General features: G+C 46.3%; 1 protein-coding gene across 7 annotated transcripts in view; it reads left to right on the top strand.

The window, feature by feature from the left end:
- The window catches only part of LOC119175757 (U-scoloptoxin(11)-Sm5a), a 248667-nt gene that overhangs the window by 179524 nt on the left and 47877 nt on the right, over positions 1-21266 (top strand). For 6 of the 7 annotated variants that reach the window (XM_075876116.1, XM_075876117.1, XM_037426712.2 and 3 more), the window contains 2 exons: positions 16139-16303; positions 17944-18162. In XM_075876116.1, coding sequence (XP_075732231.1) covers positions 16139-16303; positions 17944-18162 — 384 coding nt within the window. Of the gene's footprint in view, positions 1-14231; positions 14356-16138; positions 16304-17943; positions 18163-21266 lie in introns of those variants that run through there. The other variant, XM_075876119.1, reaches the window with a different exon arrangement.

Here is a 21266-nt window from a genome sequence, read left to right on the forward strand (position 1 = left end):
GGAACAAAAATATTAGAGTTATCCGCGTATAAAATAAGCTTAGTCTCGTTGTCATTGTAATAGGGTAACCTCTTTGACACATACGTTAAATAATAAATGCTTCCTCAAGGATATCCATTCGGTATATTCTTAGTTATTGAGAGAACATCTTTAATAGCCCCGCTGTGCTCGCTCATTTCCAACGACCATTTATTTCAAAGCACAGATGAGGGCACTTGTGGATGTCCTAATCGGCTGGTTCATTCTCAAAAATAACAATGCACAGAATATCATCCTGGGCTCACGTTGAATTTTGCGGAGTGCTTCTGGCAGTGCTTTATGTAAACGCTCGTTTTACCCACACCTTGTATTTGCATGAACACCCGGTAGACAGGCGCAGAACGTATAGATGCGTGCATTGCAGAACATACCAACGTGAAGTCTTGTTGTTGTTCTTTTCTGCATGAACTAGCGCCCAACCCGACAAGTCCTGCACATTGCTACAATTGGCAGTTGCGAGCTGTACTGTCGTTGCGAATCGAGTTTGCATACATAAGGGAAAACTTAATCGTATACCATCCCAACATCGACGTGGCCACCGGGCTCGTTGAATGCGGCCGCTGCTATGCGCGCGTGCTTGTCGTATGAAAGGTAAACACATGGCTACCAGCGCCAACCGGATTAAAGAGGCAGCCAGGGCTGATTGCTTTCACCTACAGTTCAGCGCAATCATCGATCGAGCGACAAAATAAAGAACAATACCATCGCAGGTGGGTAGGCGCTGCAGGAGCGACGATGCAGCGTGATGATTCTCAACGTGCAAAATGTTCCTCCGGCTAGACTCGCGAATATGCTGCACTCGTGAGCTCAATTTAACCCGCGTTTTACGCACGCACGCCGTACAGCTGAGTGCGCCGCAAACGACGTCATTTCTGCGTGATTACTCAAAGAGAACTGCGAGAAAGTGTTGGCGTCAGTGCGCGAGGGATGACGAAGCGCGCGATGGGAGGGCGCGGCATGCGGCTCTTCGCCGCGGTGCGGAATTCACCAAACCGCTTATGTACTCGGCGGGCGCCGGGACACCTCGCTGCAACCTCGGATTTTCGTCCCTGTCAGGAAACACATTCCCCCGGCTCACTGGAAGCAGGAACGGGGGCTCCGCAGCAGTGACGCGGTAACAATTTATCACTTTGTATCAATCAGCCTGAAGTGCGAAGTCCTGTGCTCCCTAAACACGCTTCGCGTACTCAGCCAAAGCCACCTACTACACTCAAATCACCTTGTAATCAGCGTGATGCTTCATTACGTCAAAAAGGAACGTCGCATAACTCAATGAACAGGACAAAAACTCCGTTTAATGGGCTTGAAAAAGAAATAAAAAATCACAGCCCAAGCACTCAGTACAAATGGTTAACCAGCGAAAGCTGAAACGTGTGACCCCAGTGGTTAGCATGGGCTCAACACGACGCTGCACTGAAGCCTTTCACTATTATTGGTTACATGTTCGTGCTTCTTAATGAGGTCAGACACACGTTTGGGTTGGGCAACACCTCCTTTATTTCTTTGATTACCAGTGCAAACGCGTGCTTCTCAACGGGAGCCGTCGGTCCGCCTTGGTTCAGGGAGTGGTCGGGATGTGAAGCGACATGATGGGTAGCGCTGCTTGCGTCACACACGTTGGCTTCCGAGCGCTTTCCCCTGTCGATGCGATGGACGTGTTTCTCACTTCAATATCATGCATCGGCCAGATTTGTTTTTTCGTGGTTCTTTGTGGCTCAAAGCAATGTAGGCCCATGTGCTCAGATTCGGGTGCACGTTAAAGAACCCCAGGTGGTCAAAATTTCTGGAGCCTTCCACTACAGCGTCTATCATAATGATATGATGGTTTTGGGACGTTGAGCCCCACATATCAACCAATCAATCAATCAAACAATCAATCAATCAATCAATCAATCAATGTGTCTCGAAACAATGTCACCACCACCGCATCACACGCGCAGCGCATGCAGTAGCGTTGCCGTAACACTTCCCCATTGGTTTCCCGCAGAGCACCGTGGACGGCGACACGCCAACTCAAAACACCGTATCTCTTAGAGAGCCAGCGTGATAGGCAATATTGTGAACACGTGGAATGCAAGACGCCGCCCCACAGATCTGTACACCACTGGACAAAAAATTACTTCACATGGTTTCCGTCGTGAGGCACTGCATGAGGGGTCCTCTCACGCATAACCGCAAAGCACTCGTCAAGGCTAAGTGATGGGTGAAAGCAGAAAAGCGCTAGAGAGAGTGGTGAATGGCTAAATCAGGTGCATCTGGCTGGCATTGAAAAAATAGAGGAGGCGTTGACATGAGTTTACCACAGCGCTGCACATTGTGCCCCTCATGATCGTGGTCATGGAGGAGGAATGAGTGGTCAAATGCATTTTTAAATGCACTAACAACAGTGGTTGTTCTCGAACCACAGGCGTGGCAGCCGAAGCTAAAGTGCCACCGGAGAAACTCCCGCTGGAAGTGGGCATTCGCACGGGCGAACGCTCTCCCGGAATCGTCACGTTGACACTGTCGTGCCCGCAACTACGCTTGTCCGGAGTGGCGTCGTTGCAAAAGTTTGACATCGCGAGTTAAATCGGTGGCGTGGTTTGCAAGATCCACCCGCCACCAGCGCTTGCATTCCCATTCGTGATTTAACGTGGCTTGGAAGTCTGCCGGATCATCGATACGCAGTTACTGCCGGCACTTCGCTTCTCGGGCCTGATTTTGTGCCTGGACTGCACCATCGGCCCGGCTTAGCGAGCTCTCTCAAGTTTCCCCAGTCGGCGCTCTTCTGAAGTTGTCCGTGGCTTACCCATGAGGAAGGTGTCAGTAGAAACTGATGCGGGCGTGTTCGGCGCCACGGGTTGAACGACGTCACTCAGAACGCAGCCAATGACACATGTGCTTTGGTACGCCGCTAAGAACGACGTAACTGATAGCACAGCCAATGGAGACAGCTCGTGATACCAATGCCAAACGGTTTTTCGTTTCTCCTAGCCGTATATACATATTTCGCTGTAAAAACAAAAAGGCGTTTACTGCACGTACTCTCCGCCGCAAAATTTTTTGAGATCTTCAGCGCGTGGCGGAGTGGCAGAAAACTGCATTGCTGCGCCGCACACCTTGACGCGGCATGGTGTGTAGATTATCGGCCACAGCTTTTGAGATTAGATCCAGGAGCTGTGCATTATCTAAACGCACGGTTACTAATCACCGAGGCCAAGTATGATAGCCTCAGCACCGCGCCGTGGCGTGGTGAACGGCGCAGAACGCAGTTTTTCGCCGGTGCGCCACGCGCTCCAGATCCTGCAAACTTTTGCTGCCGACAGTACGTTCAATAGAAGAATGTAATTGATAGCTTGCAGGCATACTGATTATACTGATTGCCTACCAATGACACACTTTCCGAACATTTAGACTTAAATGTAGGAGGTGTAATCAGGGTGACCACCCATCCCGCTACTCGAGGGGCTCTCTACAGGGCAGTGTTCTGCGTGGCTAAGAGACAAAAAAGTACTCAAATTCTTCCAACACCGTTCGGCAGCACCTCGAGTTGACCTGCATCTGACCATCTTTTTTTAAGGATGTGTCAGCTGCAAGCCCTCCAAGCTTTCGATGAAGTCAGACAGCCGCACGGTTCACAGCGGCGACGAATGCTTATAGCTCCACCATTGCGGCAGCCATGTGGACCGGCTGAACACACGCACACTGTCATCTCAGCAGCCTATAGAAAGTAATAATAATAATAATAATAATAATAATAATAATAATAATAATAATAATAATATTAATAATATCTGTGGTATTACGTCCCAAAACCATGATATGATTATGAGAGAAGTCGTCCTGAAGGGCTACGGCAATTTTGACCATCTGCTGTTCTTTATCATGCACTGACATCGCATACGTACAACAGGGGGCTCTACCATTTCACCCCCACCGAAATGTGACCGCCGTGGCCGGCAGGGTTGCCAGTGGTGCGTACGTACTTTTCGCCAAATTGCTGAATTTGAGAGTGCCGTGGTGATCTAACATTATGCATGCCAAATTTGTGGCGATTTTCGGCTGACGTCTGACTGAGGTATGCATTCTGTACTCAGCGTATATTAAGAGTTGGACGAAAGTTCATCTGATCAGGCATTGAATTCGATGAAACACGATCACTGACCAAGTCTGATGATGATCTGATGCTTTGGAACTGCATACGTGTTCCTTGTTCACTGAGCTGGACCAGAAGTCGTCATCAGTTAAAAAGCTAGCACGTGACGTAATGAGCGTGCGTAGATAGCAGGCATAGTCTCTGTCGTTGCAGCTGGCGTTGACTGGATGATCGGAAATTTCAGGAGCCGGTGGGAGGACAGGTTCTTTTCCTTGACGATGACAGCGGCATTGTGCCACTCACGGGCGTGATCATGTTCATGCGCATGCTTATAAGCATGCGCATGAACATTAGCCGTGGTGAACGGCTAATCTCGTAATGGAAGCCTTGGAAGGAAAGGTCCTGGAAACGTTCTTTCCGGTGCCTAAAGTGTTCTACAGGCACGTCGTAGACCGCTTTTGCATTTTGAAGAAGCAAGACATCCGACGATTTTGGACTACCCGAACGCCCAGAATAAGAACACACATACAGTTCAATATGAAAAAGAAAACGTGCTCCATTTTTTGGACGTTGGGGTTTGCCGGGATGGGAGCGCCCTCGGATTCTCTGTATACAGTAAGCCCATGCACACAGGCCGTTATCTCAATTTAATTTCGCATCATCCCGCCCCGCCGTTGTGGTCTAGCGGCTAAGGCACTCGGCTGCTAGCCCGAAGGTCGCGGGATTGGATCCCGGCAGCATTTTCGATGGAGGCGGAAATATTGTAGGCCCGTGTGCTCAGATTTGGGTGCACGTTAAAGAACCCCAGGTGGTCGAAATTTCCGGAGCCCTCCACTACGGCGTCTCTCATAATCATATGGCGGTTTTGGGACGTTATTAAAACTCCGCATATAAGTAGTTATTGATTCACATCATCCAATCGGCCACAATTGCGTCCGTCGCGTCATTCCTGGTAACACGTGTTGTACGGGTCTGTTCAGATAATGAGGTTCTGAAGAAATAATTATGAACGATCCATCGGGAGCTAAGGCGCAACTTCTATTCTGATCATTTCATTACTAAAGCTGAGAAACTGGTACTGCAGTGAATTTTGCAGAGTAACGCGACAACCTGTGCACGTGCGGCCATACCTTACGTGGAAGGAATGAGCGAGGCGCTTTCACGCGTGTTTTCAAGATAACATTTACGCATTGCCCACGTGCCAACCAACACACTTCTAAACCACCATGCTAATCTGAAAGATAGGCTGTGGAGTGAGTCATAGTCGTGTACGATATACCGTGCGCTGATTGCCATCAAGTGTACATTGGCGAAACAGCAAAGTTCTCCCGATGCCTCAAGGAACACAAACGTGACGTCACTAAGAACAGCTACACGACGAATGTAATTGCTGAGCATGCGCATGAACACAGTCATGCCATTGACTGGGACAATGCGGCTGTTATCTCCAAGGAAAAGAGCCTGTCTTCCCGCCAGCTCCTAGAATCTAATTTATTTATTTTATTTATTTTATTTATGAATACTGCAACCCTAACATAGGGTTTTAGCAGGGTGGATACACATTTGCTAAATTAACAAATCGGCAAACAAGTAAATATAAAACAGGTGAGGTATGTACACAAAAAGACAATGGTTTGCAATGAACAGTCATAAGGGCATATAATGAAATCAGCGCTATATTCAAGTTGGTCACGAGTGGGGAATTGCTACAGTGATAGAAATAAAAAGCAGGATCACATATCAGACACTCACTGCTGGAGCTGCGCAGCAAAAAGATTCAAGGAAGACTGGGAAACAACTTCATTACTAAGGTTATTCCATTCGATGATTGTCCTCGGAAAAAATGAATATTTGAACGTGTTATTACGGGTGGAGAATGGGGTTATTGTAAGGGAATGCCTCTGTCTTGTGGCATATCCCGTGGAGAAATTAAGTATGTGTGATAAGTCTAACTTATAATAACCTTTAACTAACTGAAAGAAAAATTTCAATCTTAATACTTTATTCCTTTGAGTAGGTGTTGAAAGATTGGCTTTTGATAATAAACGTGTTATTGAAGTGCGGCCGAAACTGTTATAAATAAATCTAACAGCTCTCTTTTGAATTTTTTCCATTTCGCTAATGTTTTTTCTGGTGTGAGGGTACCAGATTATGGAAGCATAATCTAAAGAAGGTTGAACAATTGCATTAAAAGCAATAAGGCGAACGGCGGGGGTTGAAAGCTTGAGAGCTCGTCTAAGATAAAATAGCTTGTAATTGCACGAGCTTATTACAGTATTAATATGTCTTGTCCAGTTTAGGTCATTCGAAATCCAAAGACCAAGGTACTTGTAGTGTTGTACCTCCTGCAAAAAAAACATTATTAGCTGAATATGCAAAATGAAGAGGGGTACGTTTGTGGGAAATTTTCATGAAAACAGTCTTTTTAAAATTAACTGACATCTGCCATTTATCACACCAACGAATGACCTTTTGAAATGCGTCGTTTAAATGAATTTGGTCGGTATGGTTTTCAACTTCCGAGTATAGAATGCAGTCATCCGCATATAACTTGACTTTTACAGGTATATCATGTGATATGTCATTTATAAACAACAAAAAGAAGAGCGGCCAAAGCACGGAGCCTTGGGGCACTCCCGAGTCAACCGGTACTGTACGAGAACAATGTTCATTGAAAGAGACGTATTGTTTTCGATTCAAAAGATAACCAGAAATCCAGTTTAGAAGCTGGGTATTTTTAAGAATTAAATCAAGTTTGAAGAGTAATTTATTGTGTGAGACCGTATCGAAAGCTTTAGCAAAATCCATAAAAATTGCATCTACCTGTTTTCCGGAATTTATAGATAGCGCAAAATCATGTACTGTTGTTACCAGCTGAGTACAAGTAGAAAATCCTTTCCTGAATCCGTGTTGTGAATCTGACAAAATATTGTGCTTATCTAGGAAGTCTGAAATGTGCTTATGTATTATATGCTCAATGAGTTTACAGGAAGTTGAAATTAATGAGATCGGCCGATAGTTAGTAACAGAATGGGGATCTCCACTCTTATGTAAGGGCTTGACTTTAGCAGTTACCCAGTCATCCGGAACTTGACCATCTTTCAGAGATTTAGAAAAGAGAATTGTTAGGTACTTTGAAACCCATTGTGCGTAGCGCTTTAAGAACTCATTCGGTATTCCATCCGGACCTGAAGATTTCTTAACATCCAGTTTTAAAAGTAGATTAAGAACTCCCTCTTCACTTATGATGATATCCGGAAGGGGTGGGCTTGCCACATCAAATGTTTCCAGAACACCGTTATCCCTCGTAAAAACAGATTTAAAATGATCATTGAAAGCGTTAGAAATAACAAATGAATCACTAGTTTCAACACCATCAATTACAAAAACATCAGTAGTCACAGTATTAGGCGAAATTAAACTCCAGAACCTCTCGGGAGACGAAGACATGAGACTCGGAAGTTGTTGGCCATAATAGCGTTCCTTATCAGACACAACATTTGCTTTCACTTGAGAAGCAAGTTCAGAAATTTTTTGCTGGAGGATACCTACGTCTTTAGAGCACCGTCTTTGATTTTTTAAACGTTTGAGCCGTCTTCGCAACTGCAACGTTTCCCGAGAAATCCAGGGGTTCTTTCCTTTCGATTTTTTTACAATACGAGGAACAAATCTATCAATACACTCATTTATAAGGTCTTTGAAACGCTTCCACAGATAATGAATATCAGCAGTGCAACTCGAAAAAGAATCAAATTCAAATGCTAGTAAATCCAATATTGAGGTGTCATCAGCACGTGAAAAGTTTGGGAACGAGACCACCTTGCAATTTTTCTTTAAAACAACATTAGTAAGCGTAAGTATCACAGCCTGATGATCAGATATTCCAGGGAGAACAGAACAGCTAGCTTGGGCAGAGATTGAGCCACTAATGAAAAAAAGGTCTAGAATTGAACAAGAACTCGCGTGTATTCGAGTGCATTTGTCAACGATTTGCATCAAATCAAAAGAAAACGCTATATCGATCATTCTTTCACCAATTTTATAGTTAGGTTGTTGCAAAGAGAAAGATGACCAACTAACATGAGGCAAATTAAAATCTCCAGCTAGAATAATCCGATCCTCAGGTTTCACATGGGCGGCGAGGTAGTTGTGTAGTTCATCCAGAACATCCATGGAGGAATTGGGTGGGCGATAAATAGCCCCAATAACGTACCTGGTCTTTCCATAATATGCTTTGCAAAATATGCCCTCGACGTTACGTATGTCATGCATTTTTGTAATTTGCAATGACTGTCTAAACAGGATCGCCACTCCACCACCTCTACTCCCACGATCTTTACGGTACACACGGTAGCCCCGCGGAACAAATTCACTATCAAGTATGTTATCGTGCAACCATGTTTCGGTTAGGATAGCAATATGGGGACTATAGGCCAGGAGGGTTCCTTCTAATTCTGTGGTTTTGCTAATAACACTTCTACAGTTTAAATTTAGTATTTTCAGCGACGGTACACTGCACATATCCCGTCATTTTTCATTCTTCTTTAGCTTAACACGTGCATTTTTCGATTCATCCCAACTGAACAAGTTCCCATCCACACTCAGTCGATTGTAGAGTAGCTTAACTTTAGCACCGTTTTCTCTCTCTTTTTCGGAACTTTTCCACAGATTTCTGCGTGCCTCACGAACCCTGTATGAAAAATCTTCAGAAAAGGACAATACAGAGCCCTTTAACTTGTGCCTAACCTTCAAAACAGACATCTTCTCACGATAATCAATAAACTTTAGAATAACTGGTCTGTCTTTGTTTTCAACTATGCGTCCAAGCCTGTGGCATCTTTCAACAGTAATTGCCTTTATACCTAATGTATTTTCGAGGATTTCCTCGACATTATCTTGGAGCATCTGAGGTGTTTCCCTAGGGGATTCCTTTAGTCCATAAATGATTAGGTTATTTCTACGGCTCCGATTTTCAAAATCATCAACTTTACCTTCAAGGAATGCTAATTTTTGCTGCATTTGAGTCATAGTATCCTCAAGTTCTTTCACTTGTTGAGGCAATGCAGAAAATTTATTCATGTGACGCTCAATGGCATCCACTCGTTCTGTTAGCGTGCCAAATTTTTCAACTAAATCTTTCTGGTTGGCCTGTACGTTCTCAATAGCTGCTTTCATTGTTTTTTGGCCAGCGAGAAGCTGAGATAGCATTTCCTTTTCCGTAAGGGGACCAGGATTAGCTTCAACGTCACCGCAAACCAACAGATCAACAGGTATAGGTGTGACGCAAGCAAAAAGAAGTTTAAGACACAGTGGGCAAGGCAGCAGCAGCAGGAATCGGTTATCACTTCGATAACAGGGGGCAGGAAAGTACCTACTAACCTGTATTGCAAGGCAAAGCGGATTACTGAGCATGTTGCCTTCTCTGCTGCTGACAAGCCCACTGCCATGGTATGAGACTGCCCGTGGATTTAAAGGCTCCGAAGCGATCACGGGAACCGACGTCACTCGGCGTTGATTCCACGTGGACGCTAAGATGAGAAGGGGCGTTGTTTCCTCGATGCAGCAGCGATCGTCCACAGGTGATGATAACCAGGCTTCGCCAGGCCAGCCAGACGAGGTGACGTCATCATCCCGAGCCAGCCCCGGAAAGACGGTGCATACCGCAGGGCTTTCACCAAGAAGAATCGCCAAGACCTGTATTGCAAGGCAAAGCGGATTACTGAGCATGTTGCCTTCTCTGCTGCTGACAAGCCCACTGCCATGGTATGAGACTGCCCGTGGATTTAAAGGCTCCGAAGCGATCACGGGAACCGACGTCACTCGGCGTTGATTCCACGTGGACGCTAAGATGAGAAGGGGCGTTGTTTCCTCGATGCAGCAGCGATCGTCCACAGGTGAACGCCATCCAGTGAACGCCAGCTACAATGAATAGGACAACAGGTACTACGCCTGCTACCCACACACACGCTCATTGTGTCAACTACTAGCTTCATAATTGCCGACGACGTCTGGTTTAGCTCAGTGGGCAAGGAACCCGTATGGGGTTCCGAAACGTCGGACCATCACCAGACTTGGTCAGTGACCGTATTTTATCTGATACTCAGTGTCTCCGATACGAATGGATGGTAATTTTTTTTTCCAATTTTTGTGCTTTGAGACACACCAATATAAGACACACTTTACGCTCAATTGAGTAACCCTGTCCTGTTTCTCTTGTGGTTTTCCTTAATTCACCCTGATTCTGAAGGCACTGGTGCTCTTGTGCGTCCACCAGCAACCTCCAAGCAAAATTTAGGTAAGAGGGACTCCTTCGCGTGCCGCGAGGCGGTGGTGTAATACTAAGTTTTTAGGTGCTCTAAGAGCTTTAAGCTCTTTTTTTAAGTCCGCTTCTGGAGTAGCTTTGGGTGACAGTTAGGCTGCGTGTTCCGACCACAGCACCAGCTGTCGTGAATAGCCTGTAGACTTCTTCACTGCTGTAGTACTTCCTAATTTGGTGTGTAGAATTTAATTATGTTATTGACACACTTTTTGGGCCGGTCCAGAAATCAGTTCCTTTAGGCAGCCTTCAGAAACTGTAGTGTGGCGAATGTTTAGCGTACACAGAAAGCGAGGCACTGGCATTGTGACGTGGTACGCAGCATTTTGAATTTATTTTCATTGTTATGTAATTGAGTTGCTCGATTTTCGAACATATGATTTCACTGAAATGGAATTCCCTAAATCTGCATGCCGTCCCCTCTTGTTGAGGCGAGTGCTTCACCCTGTATTCGCTACAACTGAAACCATCACAAGCTTTTGTTATGAGGCGCTATCATTCAGGAACACTGCTGAAGCATGCATTTCCTATCTCTGTCTTCCCATTTTGAAGCAGTTGATGCGACTGCCAATAAAAAAAAAACGTCAATATATTTGAGGGGTTATGGATGGAACCGTACTGCACGGGGCTATACATAGCTACCAATTTTTTTAACTATAAACCACACATATGTATAGAGTGGAAACTTTTTTGGCAAAATTTGAAGCGACTTTTGGCGACTTTTCACTCGTCGTTTGGCGGATTTTACTCGAAAGTCAGTGACAACGCTGGAGGCCAGGATCATCCTGTAGAAAGTAAATCGCAGCTCTGTTAATGTGACTATCTTAACACGAAAATGTTTAATGGCGAGGTCCACCAAAACTTCACTAACGTACTTCCGTCCCGGATATTACGTTCATATTTCCACGAACAGAATAATAGAGAGAAATAAACCAGAGAAAAAGTTTCGCGAATTCTGGACACCATGGAGTCGAACCCCTGACCTCACGGTCTGTGGCGATAGAAAGCAGGCGCTCAATCAAACGCGCCATGCGACTGAAAGAGTACTTCTGGTACATCTCAAACTCCCTGGCTTTGTACCTGAGCTCTTGGTTTGTCTGGGTGGTGCCACCGCTTACGAGTGGAGACGTGTACTGCGTTACGACAATGACAAGCACTGACCGAGAACGCTCAGCACTGTACGGCACCTCGATGCCAGCATTCGAACGGACGCTGGCGTAAGGGCGACCTACCATGCCATCTGGGGGGTGTTAATTGCCCTATACTCTGCACAGCTGAGCGCGGTCTCCGCAAATAGCTGGATCCACAGAGTTTCCTAAAATTAACTAGAGGCGACTGTGTCATTACGATCGTTCAGTGACCATGGGAATGATGGCTAGTACACACATTTGCCTAGTCTTCGTACTTGCGGGCGGCAAATCGTACTTGCGGCTTCGTTTATTGATGTGTTTCGGTTTGTGTTGAAAAAAAGATTCAACCCTTTTAAACTTCGTGAGCCCATTTGTAAAAGTAAGTCTAAAAGAATAAGGTGGTGAAGCACAACCACTGAATATTTGCTCATTTTTGTTTGTGAGAAAACAGCTCCAAGCCACACGAACACATACGGAGCCAAAAGCAGGCCAGAAGTACGAAGACTAGACAAATGTGTGTACTACCCATCATTCCCATGCTCACTGAATCACCGTGCGTTGCAGCTCCCATAGACACTAGCGCCAGACTTCCCTCTAGTGTATATTAGGAAACTCTATGGCTGGATCTGACCTCGAAGCCCACGAGCGATTTGATTTTGTGGTGACACAGTGAAATGCTTTGTCTTTTGCGTTGCATTATCGTCTCAGTTACCTGCTTCGTCTTTCATGTTGCACTAGCGTTAGCAGCTTTTATATGCACTGACTGTGTTTCTCCGCTGTCTACTGATACGAGTTCTAAGGCACGAATACGAGAACGTTGCTGCACTAAGCGCTGCCGAAAGACAACAGCATTGACGAGCGAATGTTGCGCAAATGAGTTTGGTGCAACAAGTCCAGGTGGGAGGGGAAGGCCTTCACGCGTTCACGGCTCAAGCTGATAACTGTCTCATGTTTCCGAAGTAGAGCGCATCGCGACCCAACTGGCTGCCATACACACGCCGAAGCAGGAGCAAAGTGATCATACCTTCACCGAATCAACCCACCCGCAGGACGCTTCTTACCAACACCCCACCGCATGCGAGGCACATCTACAGGACAGTCGCCGACCCATAAATCATGAGCCCTTCGCTGCATTGAACCGTGAGTTCACAGAAATATTTAGTGAAATCCCGTTCGGTTTCGCTTGCAAGGTTTGAGAATGTCAGTGGTTCGTGCGCGATGCTCTGGTGCGTGCAATTCAGTGTCTCCGGAACATGTATCCTGGCTACGAGACGTTGCTTGCCGTGATGAACAAGTGTTGCCGTGCGTTAACATGGATGGGTGCACCAATGTCTGGAGGTCCTGTGGCCACTCAACACGTATAGACGTTATATATTGTCACTTTCATCTCGGACGTACCGCCTGCCGCATTCATCAACGTCCCAACCACGTGACGTCTGGTGGAGGTGCTTTTCGGTTCATGTACCGTACATGGACCGAGCTGTTCCTCAAGCCGTGTACCCAGCACCACCACAAAATATCACATGGTCGTGACGTTGGCGAAGGTGGCAGTCGGTATGTCCAAGATGGAATCTCGGTTCATGTACCGTACATGGACCAAGCTGTTCCTCAAGCCGTGTACCCAGCACCACCACAAAATATCACAGGGTCCTGGCGTTGACGAAGGTGGAAGTTTGTATGTCCAAGATGAACTGTTCATTTGGGCCGAACTCGTGGCCTGGCAAACGGAAAGGCAGATTACAGCAATACACTCTGGCACTTGATAGCGGCGGACAAAACGTCGGCAGTCGATCAAGTGTGACGCGCGTCGTCATTCACAAATGTGCAGTCGAATATTTCAGCGTTCTCGCTAGCTGCCACGTAAGTTTAAGAATCTGTAATGTTCGAGTTATGCGCGTAATCGCATCGGAAGGCTTTACAATTATCTCGATGGTTCTTAGTAAATCGGCGCTGTTGCACAAGGCAGTACTTACACATTGAATGGGCGACAACGAAACTTGAGAAAGGAGTGTGGCAATGTCAATGTGCAATAAACATTCAGCTACTTCTCATGAATACACGTTTCACTGTCGTGTGTTATACCGAATCATATATATCAAAGGGATCACCTAATTATTTTTTGAAGCTTAAACGATCAATTTGATTGATATGCGGCCTTTAACCTCTCAAAACCACCAAATGATTATGAAAGACGCCGTAATGGAGGGCTCCGCAATTTTCGACCACCTGGGGTTTTTTAACGTGCGCTGAAATCTGAGCACACGGGCCTGAAGCATTTCTGCCTCCATTGGAAATGCAGCCGCCGCAGCCGGGATTCGATCCCGCGACCTGCGGATCAGCAGCCGAGTACATTATAGCCACTAGACCGTCGCGGTGGGGCTTGAAGCTTAAACGAGCGACAACTTCAGATCTATGATTTCAGCAAACAAACGCGGAAAAAAAATCAATTCATGCAGCCAGTTCACGCGTGTGAATACCACGATGAATAAACAACCCCCATGCGCAGTGCACCGAAAAGATGTAGGCTGCAGATGGTGGCTGGCCTCCACTGCTTCGCACGTACCGAGCCAGCTGCGCTCCCGAAAAACGCCGCGAGCAGCGGCAGAGGCAGCACTGGCATGTGAAGCAGCCGACGCGGAGAAGGCTCTGCTACTTCCGGAACAGCATTCGTAGCAGCGGTGTTTCGTTTTCAACAATCCAAAGCTGTATGCCGTTGCGTTTGCTACCCAAGGCAAACAAAAAGAGCATCAACAGCGTTTTTTGAACAATGCACGAAGCGTTCGACTGTCGGACATGTGAGTGAATAATGGGGCTCGTCGTTGGGCTTCTGGGAGAATTTCCCGCATTCGTTTGTGGTCGTGGCAGCGTTTATTGGTCCCCATGTCATCTAGAAAGAATGACACGTGTGCCTCCCGCGTCTCCACATTGAGAAGCACCGTGGGGACATCAAACAACTCAGCTTCGTGGTGCTGTGCTTTTAGGGGTTTGTTTGCATGTGGAGGCAGACCAGAAGGAGCACGATGTCCTCTCCATTACGGGACTGCAAATGAGTCAAGCACGATCGGCGAAATGTTGTAAAAGAAACATCTCTGCATTTAAACTGCAGCACTTGCGGTTCCACACTGTTGGCGAGTCCTGACAGCGCAGATGCACCCATGGCGATGCCAGTTATATTGCGTACAGCTTACAAGGCTCGACCAGCTGGCGAACAGGTTTCTGTGTGTTGTGAGGCCACATATTTCAAATCGAGAAGTAAGATTTAATAACGTTGAACGTTGGGCAAGTTGGTGATAGTTCGTGCTTACTTATGAAGCACTGCACCGAGACAATCACAAAAGAAACGAAAGGGACACCACTGACATGTGCACAGGGTTTTATCTATGATGCAGCCTCAAAAAGATGGGGTTTCTGAAGAACAAAAGATGTGTCTCGATACCGAATGAACCCAAAATATCACATAATTTGAAAAATGTAGGCAGCAGATGCGGCCTGCTTGTTGTTTTTTCTGCGCCAAACTCAAAAAAGTGTGTGTCAGGCTGGATCGAAATATATCTGCGAAAAAGGATAGATTTTGGTGCGCTGTTAAGAGTGTTTCTACATTTGTAGAGTGTAGAACTGCGGTTGCATATTGTTTGCCCTTGTCATGGGGAAATATGTACATTGCCAAACTGGCCGGTGCATGAATACAATGGTCTCAGAGCACAAAATAGCATTAGCAAGTAGCATGTCGCGGGATCGAATCCCTGCTGGGAAGACTGCATTTTCGATGGAGACCATATTGCTGTAGATCCGTGTGCTCAGATTTGGGTGCACGTTAAAGAACTCCACGTGGTCGCAATTTCCGGAGCCCTCCACTATGGCATCACTCAAAATTATATGGTGGTTTTGGGACGTTGAACCCCCTTTCAATGAAGAAATGATTAGAATTAGCAAGTAATGCTTGCCCACACATTATACGGCATTGCTTAGAGTGTGACTGCGCTCCGCTGTTTTCTTAGACTAAGATATTTTTCTGTCGCAGTGATCAGGTGACCAGGGAAGTTGTCGAGGCATTCCACATCGCAAAAAGAAAAGAAACGTCTGTTAGCCAAGCATTGTTGTTTTGCGAATCGTTCTTTTTGGAAAATATTCTGTAACTTGATCGTCATTGTAACACGTGGTACTATCATGCTGTAGAGTAACCGTGTCGTTTCTGTGGGATAAGCTAGTTACGAGTGTAGTGGTGTCCCTTTCATTCCTTTGGTGCTTTTCTCAATGCGCTGCTTCATAAGTGAACGTAAGTCGGAAGTGATGAAACGCGAAGTATGTACATGATTGTTTGTGCATGCAGTTTCATAGCCTTCGATGGAGTCAGCTGTGGGGTTAAGGTCGTTACGCCGAGGCCACCAGATACGTTAATCAGAGGTTACAGTGTGATTTAAGTGGTGGAGGGCTAGTCGAATGTGGCGTAGTGAATTAATTGCTCGGTACGCAGAGCAGCTCATTCATTTCACTGGTATTGCAAAGATTCGTTTATGACCCTCGACTGGCATATATACTGGCTCGCGTGAGACTGCTAATTTACCAGTCGTGTCGCAGGGGCTTCCGGAGTGCATGGAGGACAGCGCTTGCGCCTATGTGCAACTCAACCTTGCCGGCATCAACTCGGAGCAGTTGTGCCGCTGCCCCGGCGGCCTCAGCTGCCCCCTCGACTGGGACCCACTGGACGGTCGCACCGTGTCGCATGGCAACGACCAGTACAAGGTGATTGATAAATATACGCATGCGTTCGTTTATAATAATGATCACCGACTAAATTAAACACCAGCCGCTTCCATGCCTTCGCTAACAACATAGACTGTTTTTTTTTTTGCGGGAGGGAGAGGAAGGGGCACTTTTTTCATCTGAAGTGAAAGCCGGGCAGGAAGATGTGGTCGAGTGTCACTTTGCGCTTTGCATGACACGGCAAAACAAAAGCCAGTGAGGGGATAGGGCGGAAGAGCCGGGTTTTGGTGTTGCACACCCTAACTTCCCCACTGGTCTTCGCGGAGGTACACAAACCATCTCTTTAGGGCAGCTTTCTCATGTAACGCATGCACTTGAACCACGGATACACGTCAGCTGCAGACTAAATTTATCATTATGTCATATATTAAAGGGAGAGCGACAACTTTAGAGTTATCGTGAAACATATCCGGTAACATCATTCAAGCCACGTTGGAAGAAAACTACGAAAACCACGTGATCACGAGTAGAAAGATTGATACAACTGCAATAACTCTCCTGCATGTTAACCACCAGGAGTCTGAGCTAGCAGACCGTATTGAATCATGGTCTGTGCCCTTACTCAGTGCATGCTTTGAATTAACTGCCCGTTCCCGAATATTTCGCGGACTAAACCGAGAAAAACGATGCGGTGGTCGCTCTGCCGTATATACTTCACTGGTAGATGCTTCCAGCAAGCGATTGTGTACCGATGGATATAGAAATTATTTCGTGCTACACCATTACGTAAGGCATCGCATACTCTGAAGTGCGTGTTTGCTTGTGAAACTTTCATACAGTCGTATGTGCGAACTTTAAGCGCAGTGTTGCGAGAATATGGCACGAGTATACATAGGACGACATCATGATTACAAACAAGTTACAAAGCCACCGCTATCCTCGATTGAGGTGCGTGAACAATCGCACTTGCAGTTCCAAAGTTTCACAGGCTTGTTTTGGCAGCAAGGGTTTGTGCTGTACAGCTTTTCCAATGCTGTTTCATAGTTGTATATATTAATTACAATTGTGCTTGTAGAAGGCCAGTAACTATTCATAAAAAATTATTCGTAGCATTCAGACAAAAACATTTTTTGGCTCTTTATTAATGTTCGGCTGTCTTTTTTAACTGGTTTTCTAATACGCACTTGCTCGGCAAAAAATCAATAACAGGTATAAATTAAAAAAATTGTTTTCCCAATTGCCCATCTGCTTGCATTCACGCAGTGACATTTAGAGCAAGTATGTAAAAAATTATCGCAAGACCAGAAGTACTGGCTCAACTTTCTTGTCTGTCAGATTCTTTAAACTTCTTTTTATGAAGTGGCTGACTGCGCGAGACTTAACGGATTTGTGACCGCTGTAAGCATGATATGAAAGCAGAGAAAGGCTGCTTTTGTGGGCTTGGCTAAGGTCACGTCATCGACAATGAAAACACGCACAGAATGACAAGACAGCGTATACCCCGCTGTCCACATTTGCCTGTATGTTTCAATTACAGTATTCAGTCATGACCCAGTGTGTGAATCATATATTCACCGAAAAGCACCAGACTGCACTTATTCTACGGGCCTGACTGCAACCGTACGAGACACACCATTTCACAGCAAAGAGCCGCTAAGCCTGTTGACTCGTTTTCGCAGTACTGTGGCCGGGCGCCACGCCTGGCACGCTGCCTGCGCGACCAGGTGGTGTACAGCACGGCGGTGAAACTGTCGCTGCTGACGGGCATCAAGCTGGAGAACACGGCGCGCCTGCACTGTTCGTGCCCTCCCACGCACATCTTCTACCGCAACCAGACCAGCCACCAGCAGTACGACAACGGCGTCACCGCCATCGACGTCAGCACGCTCTGCAAACGCGTGCGTATATACCTCACTCGAACGCGTTGTGTCAAGGAGAGGTGAGAATCAGTTGAGTAGTGAAAGGACTTGTAAATATTCGGGGTTTGAATGAGGACTGCACAGCGGCTGCGGTTATTCATCGTGGAGAACCGCAGATAGCCAATGAGTGCATCACTGCTATACCTCTTCCAACGACAACTGCAACCCGTTTTGAATACGCTGTGTGGGCGCGCGCGTCACTCAATTTTTCCTTTTCCGTCATCCTTTTTCTGCCCACAGAAAGCTTTAATGACTACTTGGTAGACCGACAATTGGAGACGCTTTCATTTTTATTCCATAATATAGCATGCATCTAATAGTTATGCAACTCACAATTTTGCGTCTATTGAGTTCGCACTGAGTGTGTGGCCAGGATCAGCTTGTCAGCATATGTTTTTATATGCCAGTGGCCAAGATAAGCTTGTCAGCATATGTCTTTATACGCCAGTAGCCAGGATCAGTTTGTCAGCATATGTCTTTATACGCCAGTCGCCGGGATCAGTTGTCAGCATATGTCTTTATATGCCAGTGGCCAGGATCAGCTTGTCAGCATACGTCTTTATACGCCAGTGGCCACGATCAGCTTGTCAGCATAAGTCTTTATACGCCAGTGGCCAGGATCAGCTTGTCAGCATATGTCTTTATATACCAGTGGCCAGGATCAGCTTTTCAGCACGTCTTTATAGGCCAGTGGCCAGGATCAGCTTGTCAGCATAAGTCTTTATACGCCAGTGGCCTGGATCACCTTGGTAGCATATGTCTTTGTATGCCAGTCACCAAGATCAGCTTGTCAGCATGTCTTTATATGTCAGTGGCCAGGATAAGCTTCTCAGCATATATCTTTGTACGCAAGTGGCCAGGGTCAGCTTGTCAGCATATGTCATTATATGCCAGTGGCCAGGATCAGCTTGTCAGCAAATGTCTTTATAAGCCAGTGGCCAGGATCAGCTCGTCAGCATATATTTTTATACTCCAGTGGCAAGGATCAGCTTGTGAGCATATGTCTTTATACGCCAGTCGCCAGGATCAGCTTGTCAGTGTATGTCTTTACACGCCAGTGGCCAGGATTAGCTTGTCAGTATCTGTCTTTATACGCCATTGGCCAGGATCAGCTTGTCATCATATGTCTTTATCTGCCGGTGGTCAGGATCAGCTTGTGAGCATGTCTTCACACGCCAGACGCCAGGATCAGCTTGTCAGCATATGCCTTTATACGCCAGTGGCCAGGCTCAACTTGTCAGCATGTCTTTTTATGCATGTGGCCAGAATAAGCTTGTGAGCATATGTCTTTATACGCCAGTCTCCAGGATAAGCTTGTTAGCATATGTCTTTACACACCAGTGGCCAGGATCAGCTTGTCAGCATATGTCTTTATACGCCCGTAGCCAGGATCAGCTTGTGTGAATATGTCTTTATACGCCAGTGGCCAGGATCAGCTTGTCAGCATATGTCTTTATACGCCAGTGGCTGGGATCAGCTTGCGAGCATATGTCATTTTACGCCAGTCTCCACGATCAGCTTGTCTGCATATGTCTTTAAACGCCAGTCACCTGGATCAGCTTGTCAGTATATGTCTTTATACTTCAGTGGCCAGGATCAGCTTGTCAGCATATGTCTTTATACGCCAGTGGCCAGTATCACCTTGTCAGCATGTGTCTTTATACGCAAGTCACCGGGATCAGCTTGTCAGCATATGTCTTTATATGCCAGTTGCCAGGATCTACTTGTCAGCATATGTCTTTACACGCCAGTCGGCAGGATCAGCTTGTCAGCGCATGTGTTTACACGCCGGTAACCAGGATCAGCTTGTCAGCATGTCTTTATGCGCCAGTGGCCAGGACCAGCATCTGTGTGTATGGCTTTATATGCCAGTGGCCAGGGTCAGCTTGTCAGCATATGTGTTTATACGCCAGGGGCCAGGATCAGCTTCACCGCCTATGTCTTTACACGCCAGTCGCCAGGATCAGCTAGTGTGCATATGTCTTCAAGCGCCAGTGGCCAGGATCAGCTTGTCAGTATATGTCTTTACAGGACAGTTGCCAAAATCAGCTTGACAGCATATGTCTTTATACGCCAGTGGCCAGGATTAGCTTGTCAATATATGTCTTTATATGCCAGTGGCCAGGATAAGCTTGTCATCATATATCTTTATACGCCAGTGGGCAGGATCAGCTTGTAAGCATATGTCTTTATACACCAGTGGCCAGGATCAGCTTGACAGCATATGATTTTACACGACAGTTGCCAGGATTTACTTGTCAGCATATGTCTTTATACGCCAGTCGCCAGGATCAGCTTGTGTGCATATGTCTTTATATGCCAGTGGCCAGGATCAGCTTGTCAGAATATGTCTTTATATGCCAGTGGCCAGGATCAGCTTGTCAGCATATGTTTTTATATGCCAGTGGAGAGGATCAGCCTGTCAGCTTATGTTTTTATACGCCAGTGGCCAGGATCAGCTTGTCAGTATATGTCTCTACACGCAAGTGGCCAGGATCGGCTTGTCAGCATATGTCTTTATACGCCAGTGGCCAGGATCAGCTTGTCAGCATATGTATTTATATGCCAGTGGCCAGGATCAGCTTGTAAGCATGTCTTTATAGGCCAGCGGCCAGGATCAGCTTGTCAGCATATGTCTTTATATGCCAGTGGCCACGATCAGCTTGTCAGCATATGTCATTATACGCCAGTGGCCAGGATCAGCTTGTCAGCATATGTCATTATACGCCAGTGGCCAGGATCAGCTTGTCAGCATATGTCATTATATGCCAGAGGCCAGGACCAGCTTGTCAGCATATGTCTTTATACGCCCATGGCCATGATTAGCTTGTCAGCATATGTCTTTATGCGCCAGTGGCCTGGATCACCTTGGTAGCATATGTCTTTGTATGCCAGTCACCAAGATCAGCTTGTCAGCATGTCTTTATATGCCAGTGGCCAGGATAAGCTTGTCAGCATATATCTTTGTACGCAAGTGGCCAGGGTCAGCTTGTCAGCATATGTCATTATATGCCAGTGGCCAGGATCAGCTTGTCAGCAAATGTCTTTATAAGCCAGTGGCCAGGATCAGCTCGTCAGCATAT

This window comes from Rhipicephalus microplus, chromosome X, assembly GCF_043290135.1.
Source record: "Rhipicephalus microplus isolate Deutch F79 chromosome X, USDA_Rmic, whole genome shotgun sequence".
NCBI lineage: Eukaryota > Metazoa > Arthropoda > Arachnida > Ixodida > Ixodidae > Rhipicephalus > Rhipicephalus microplus.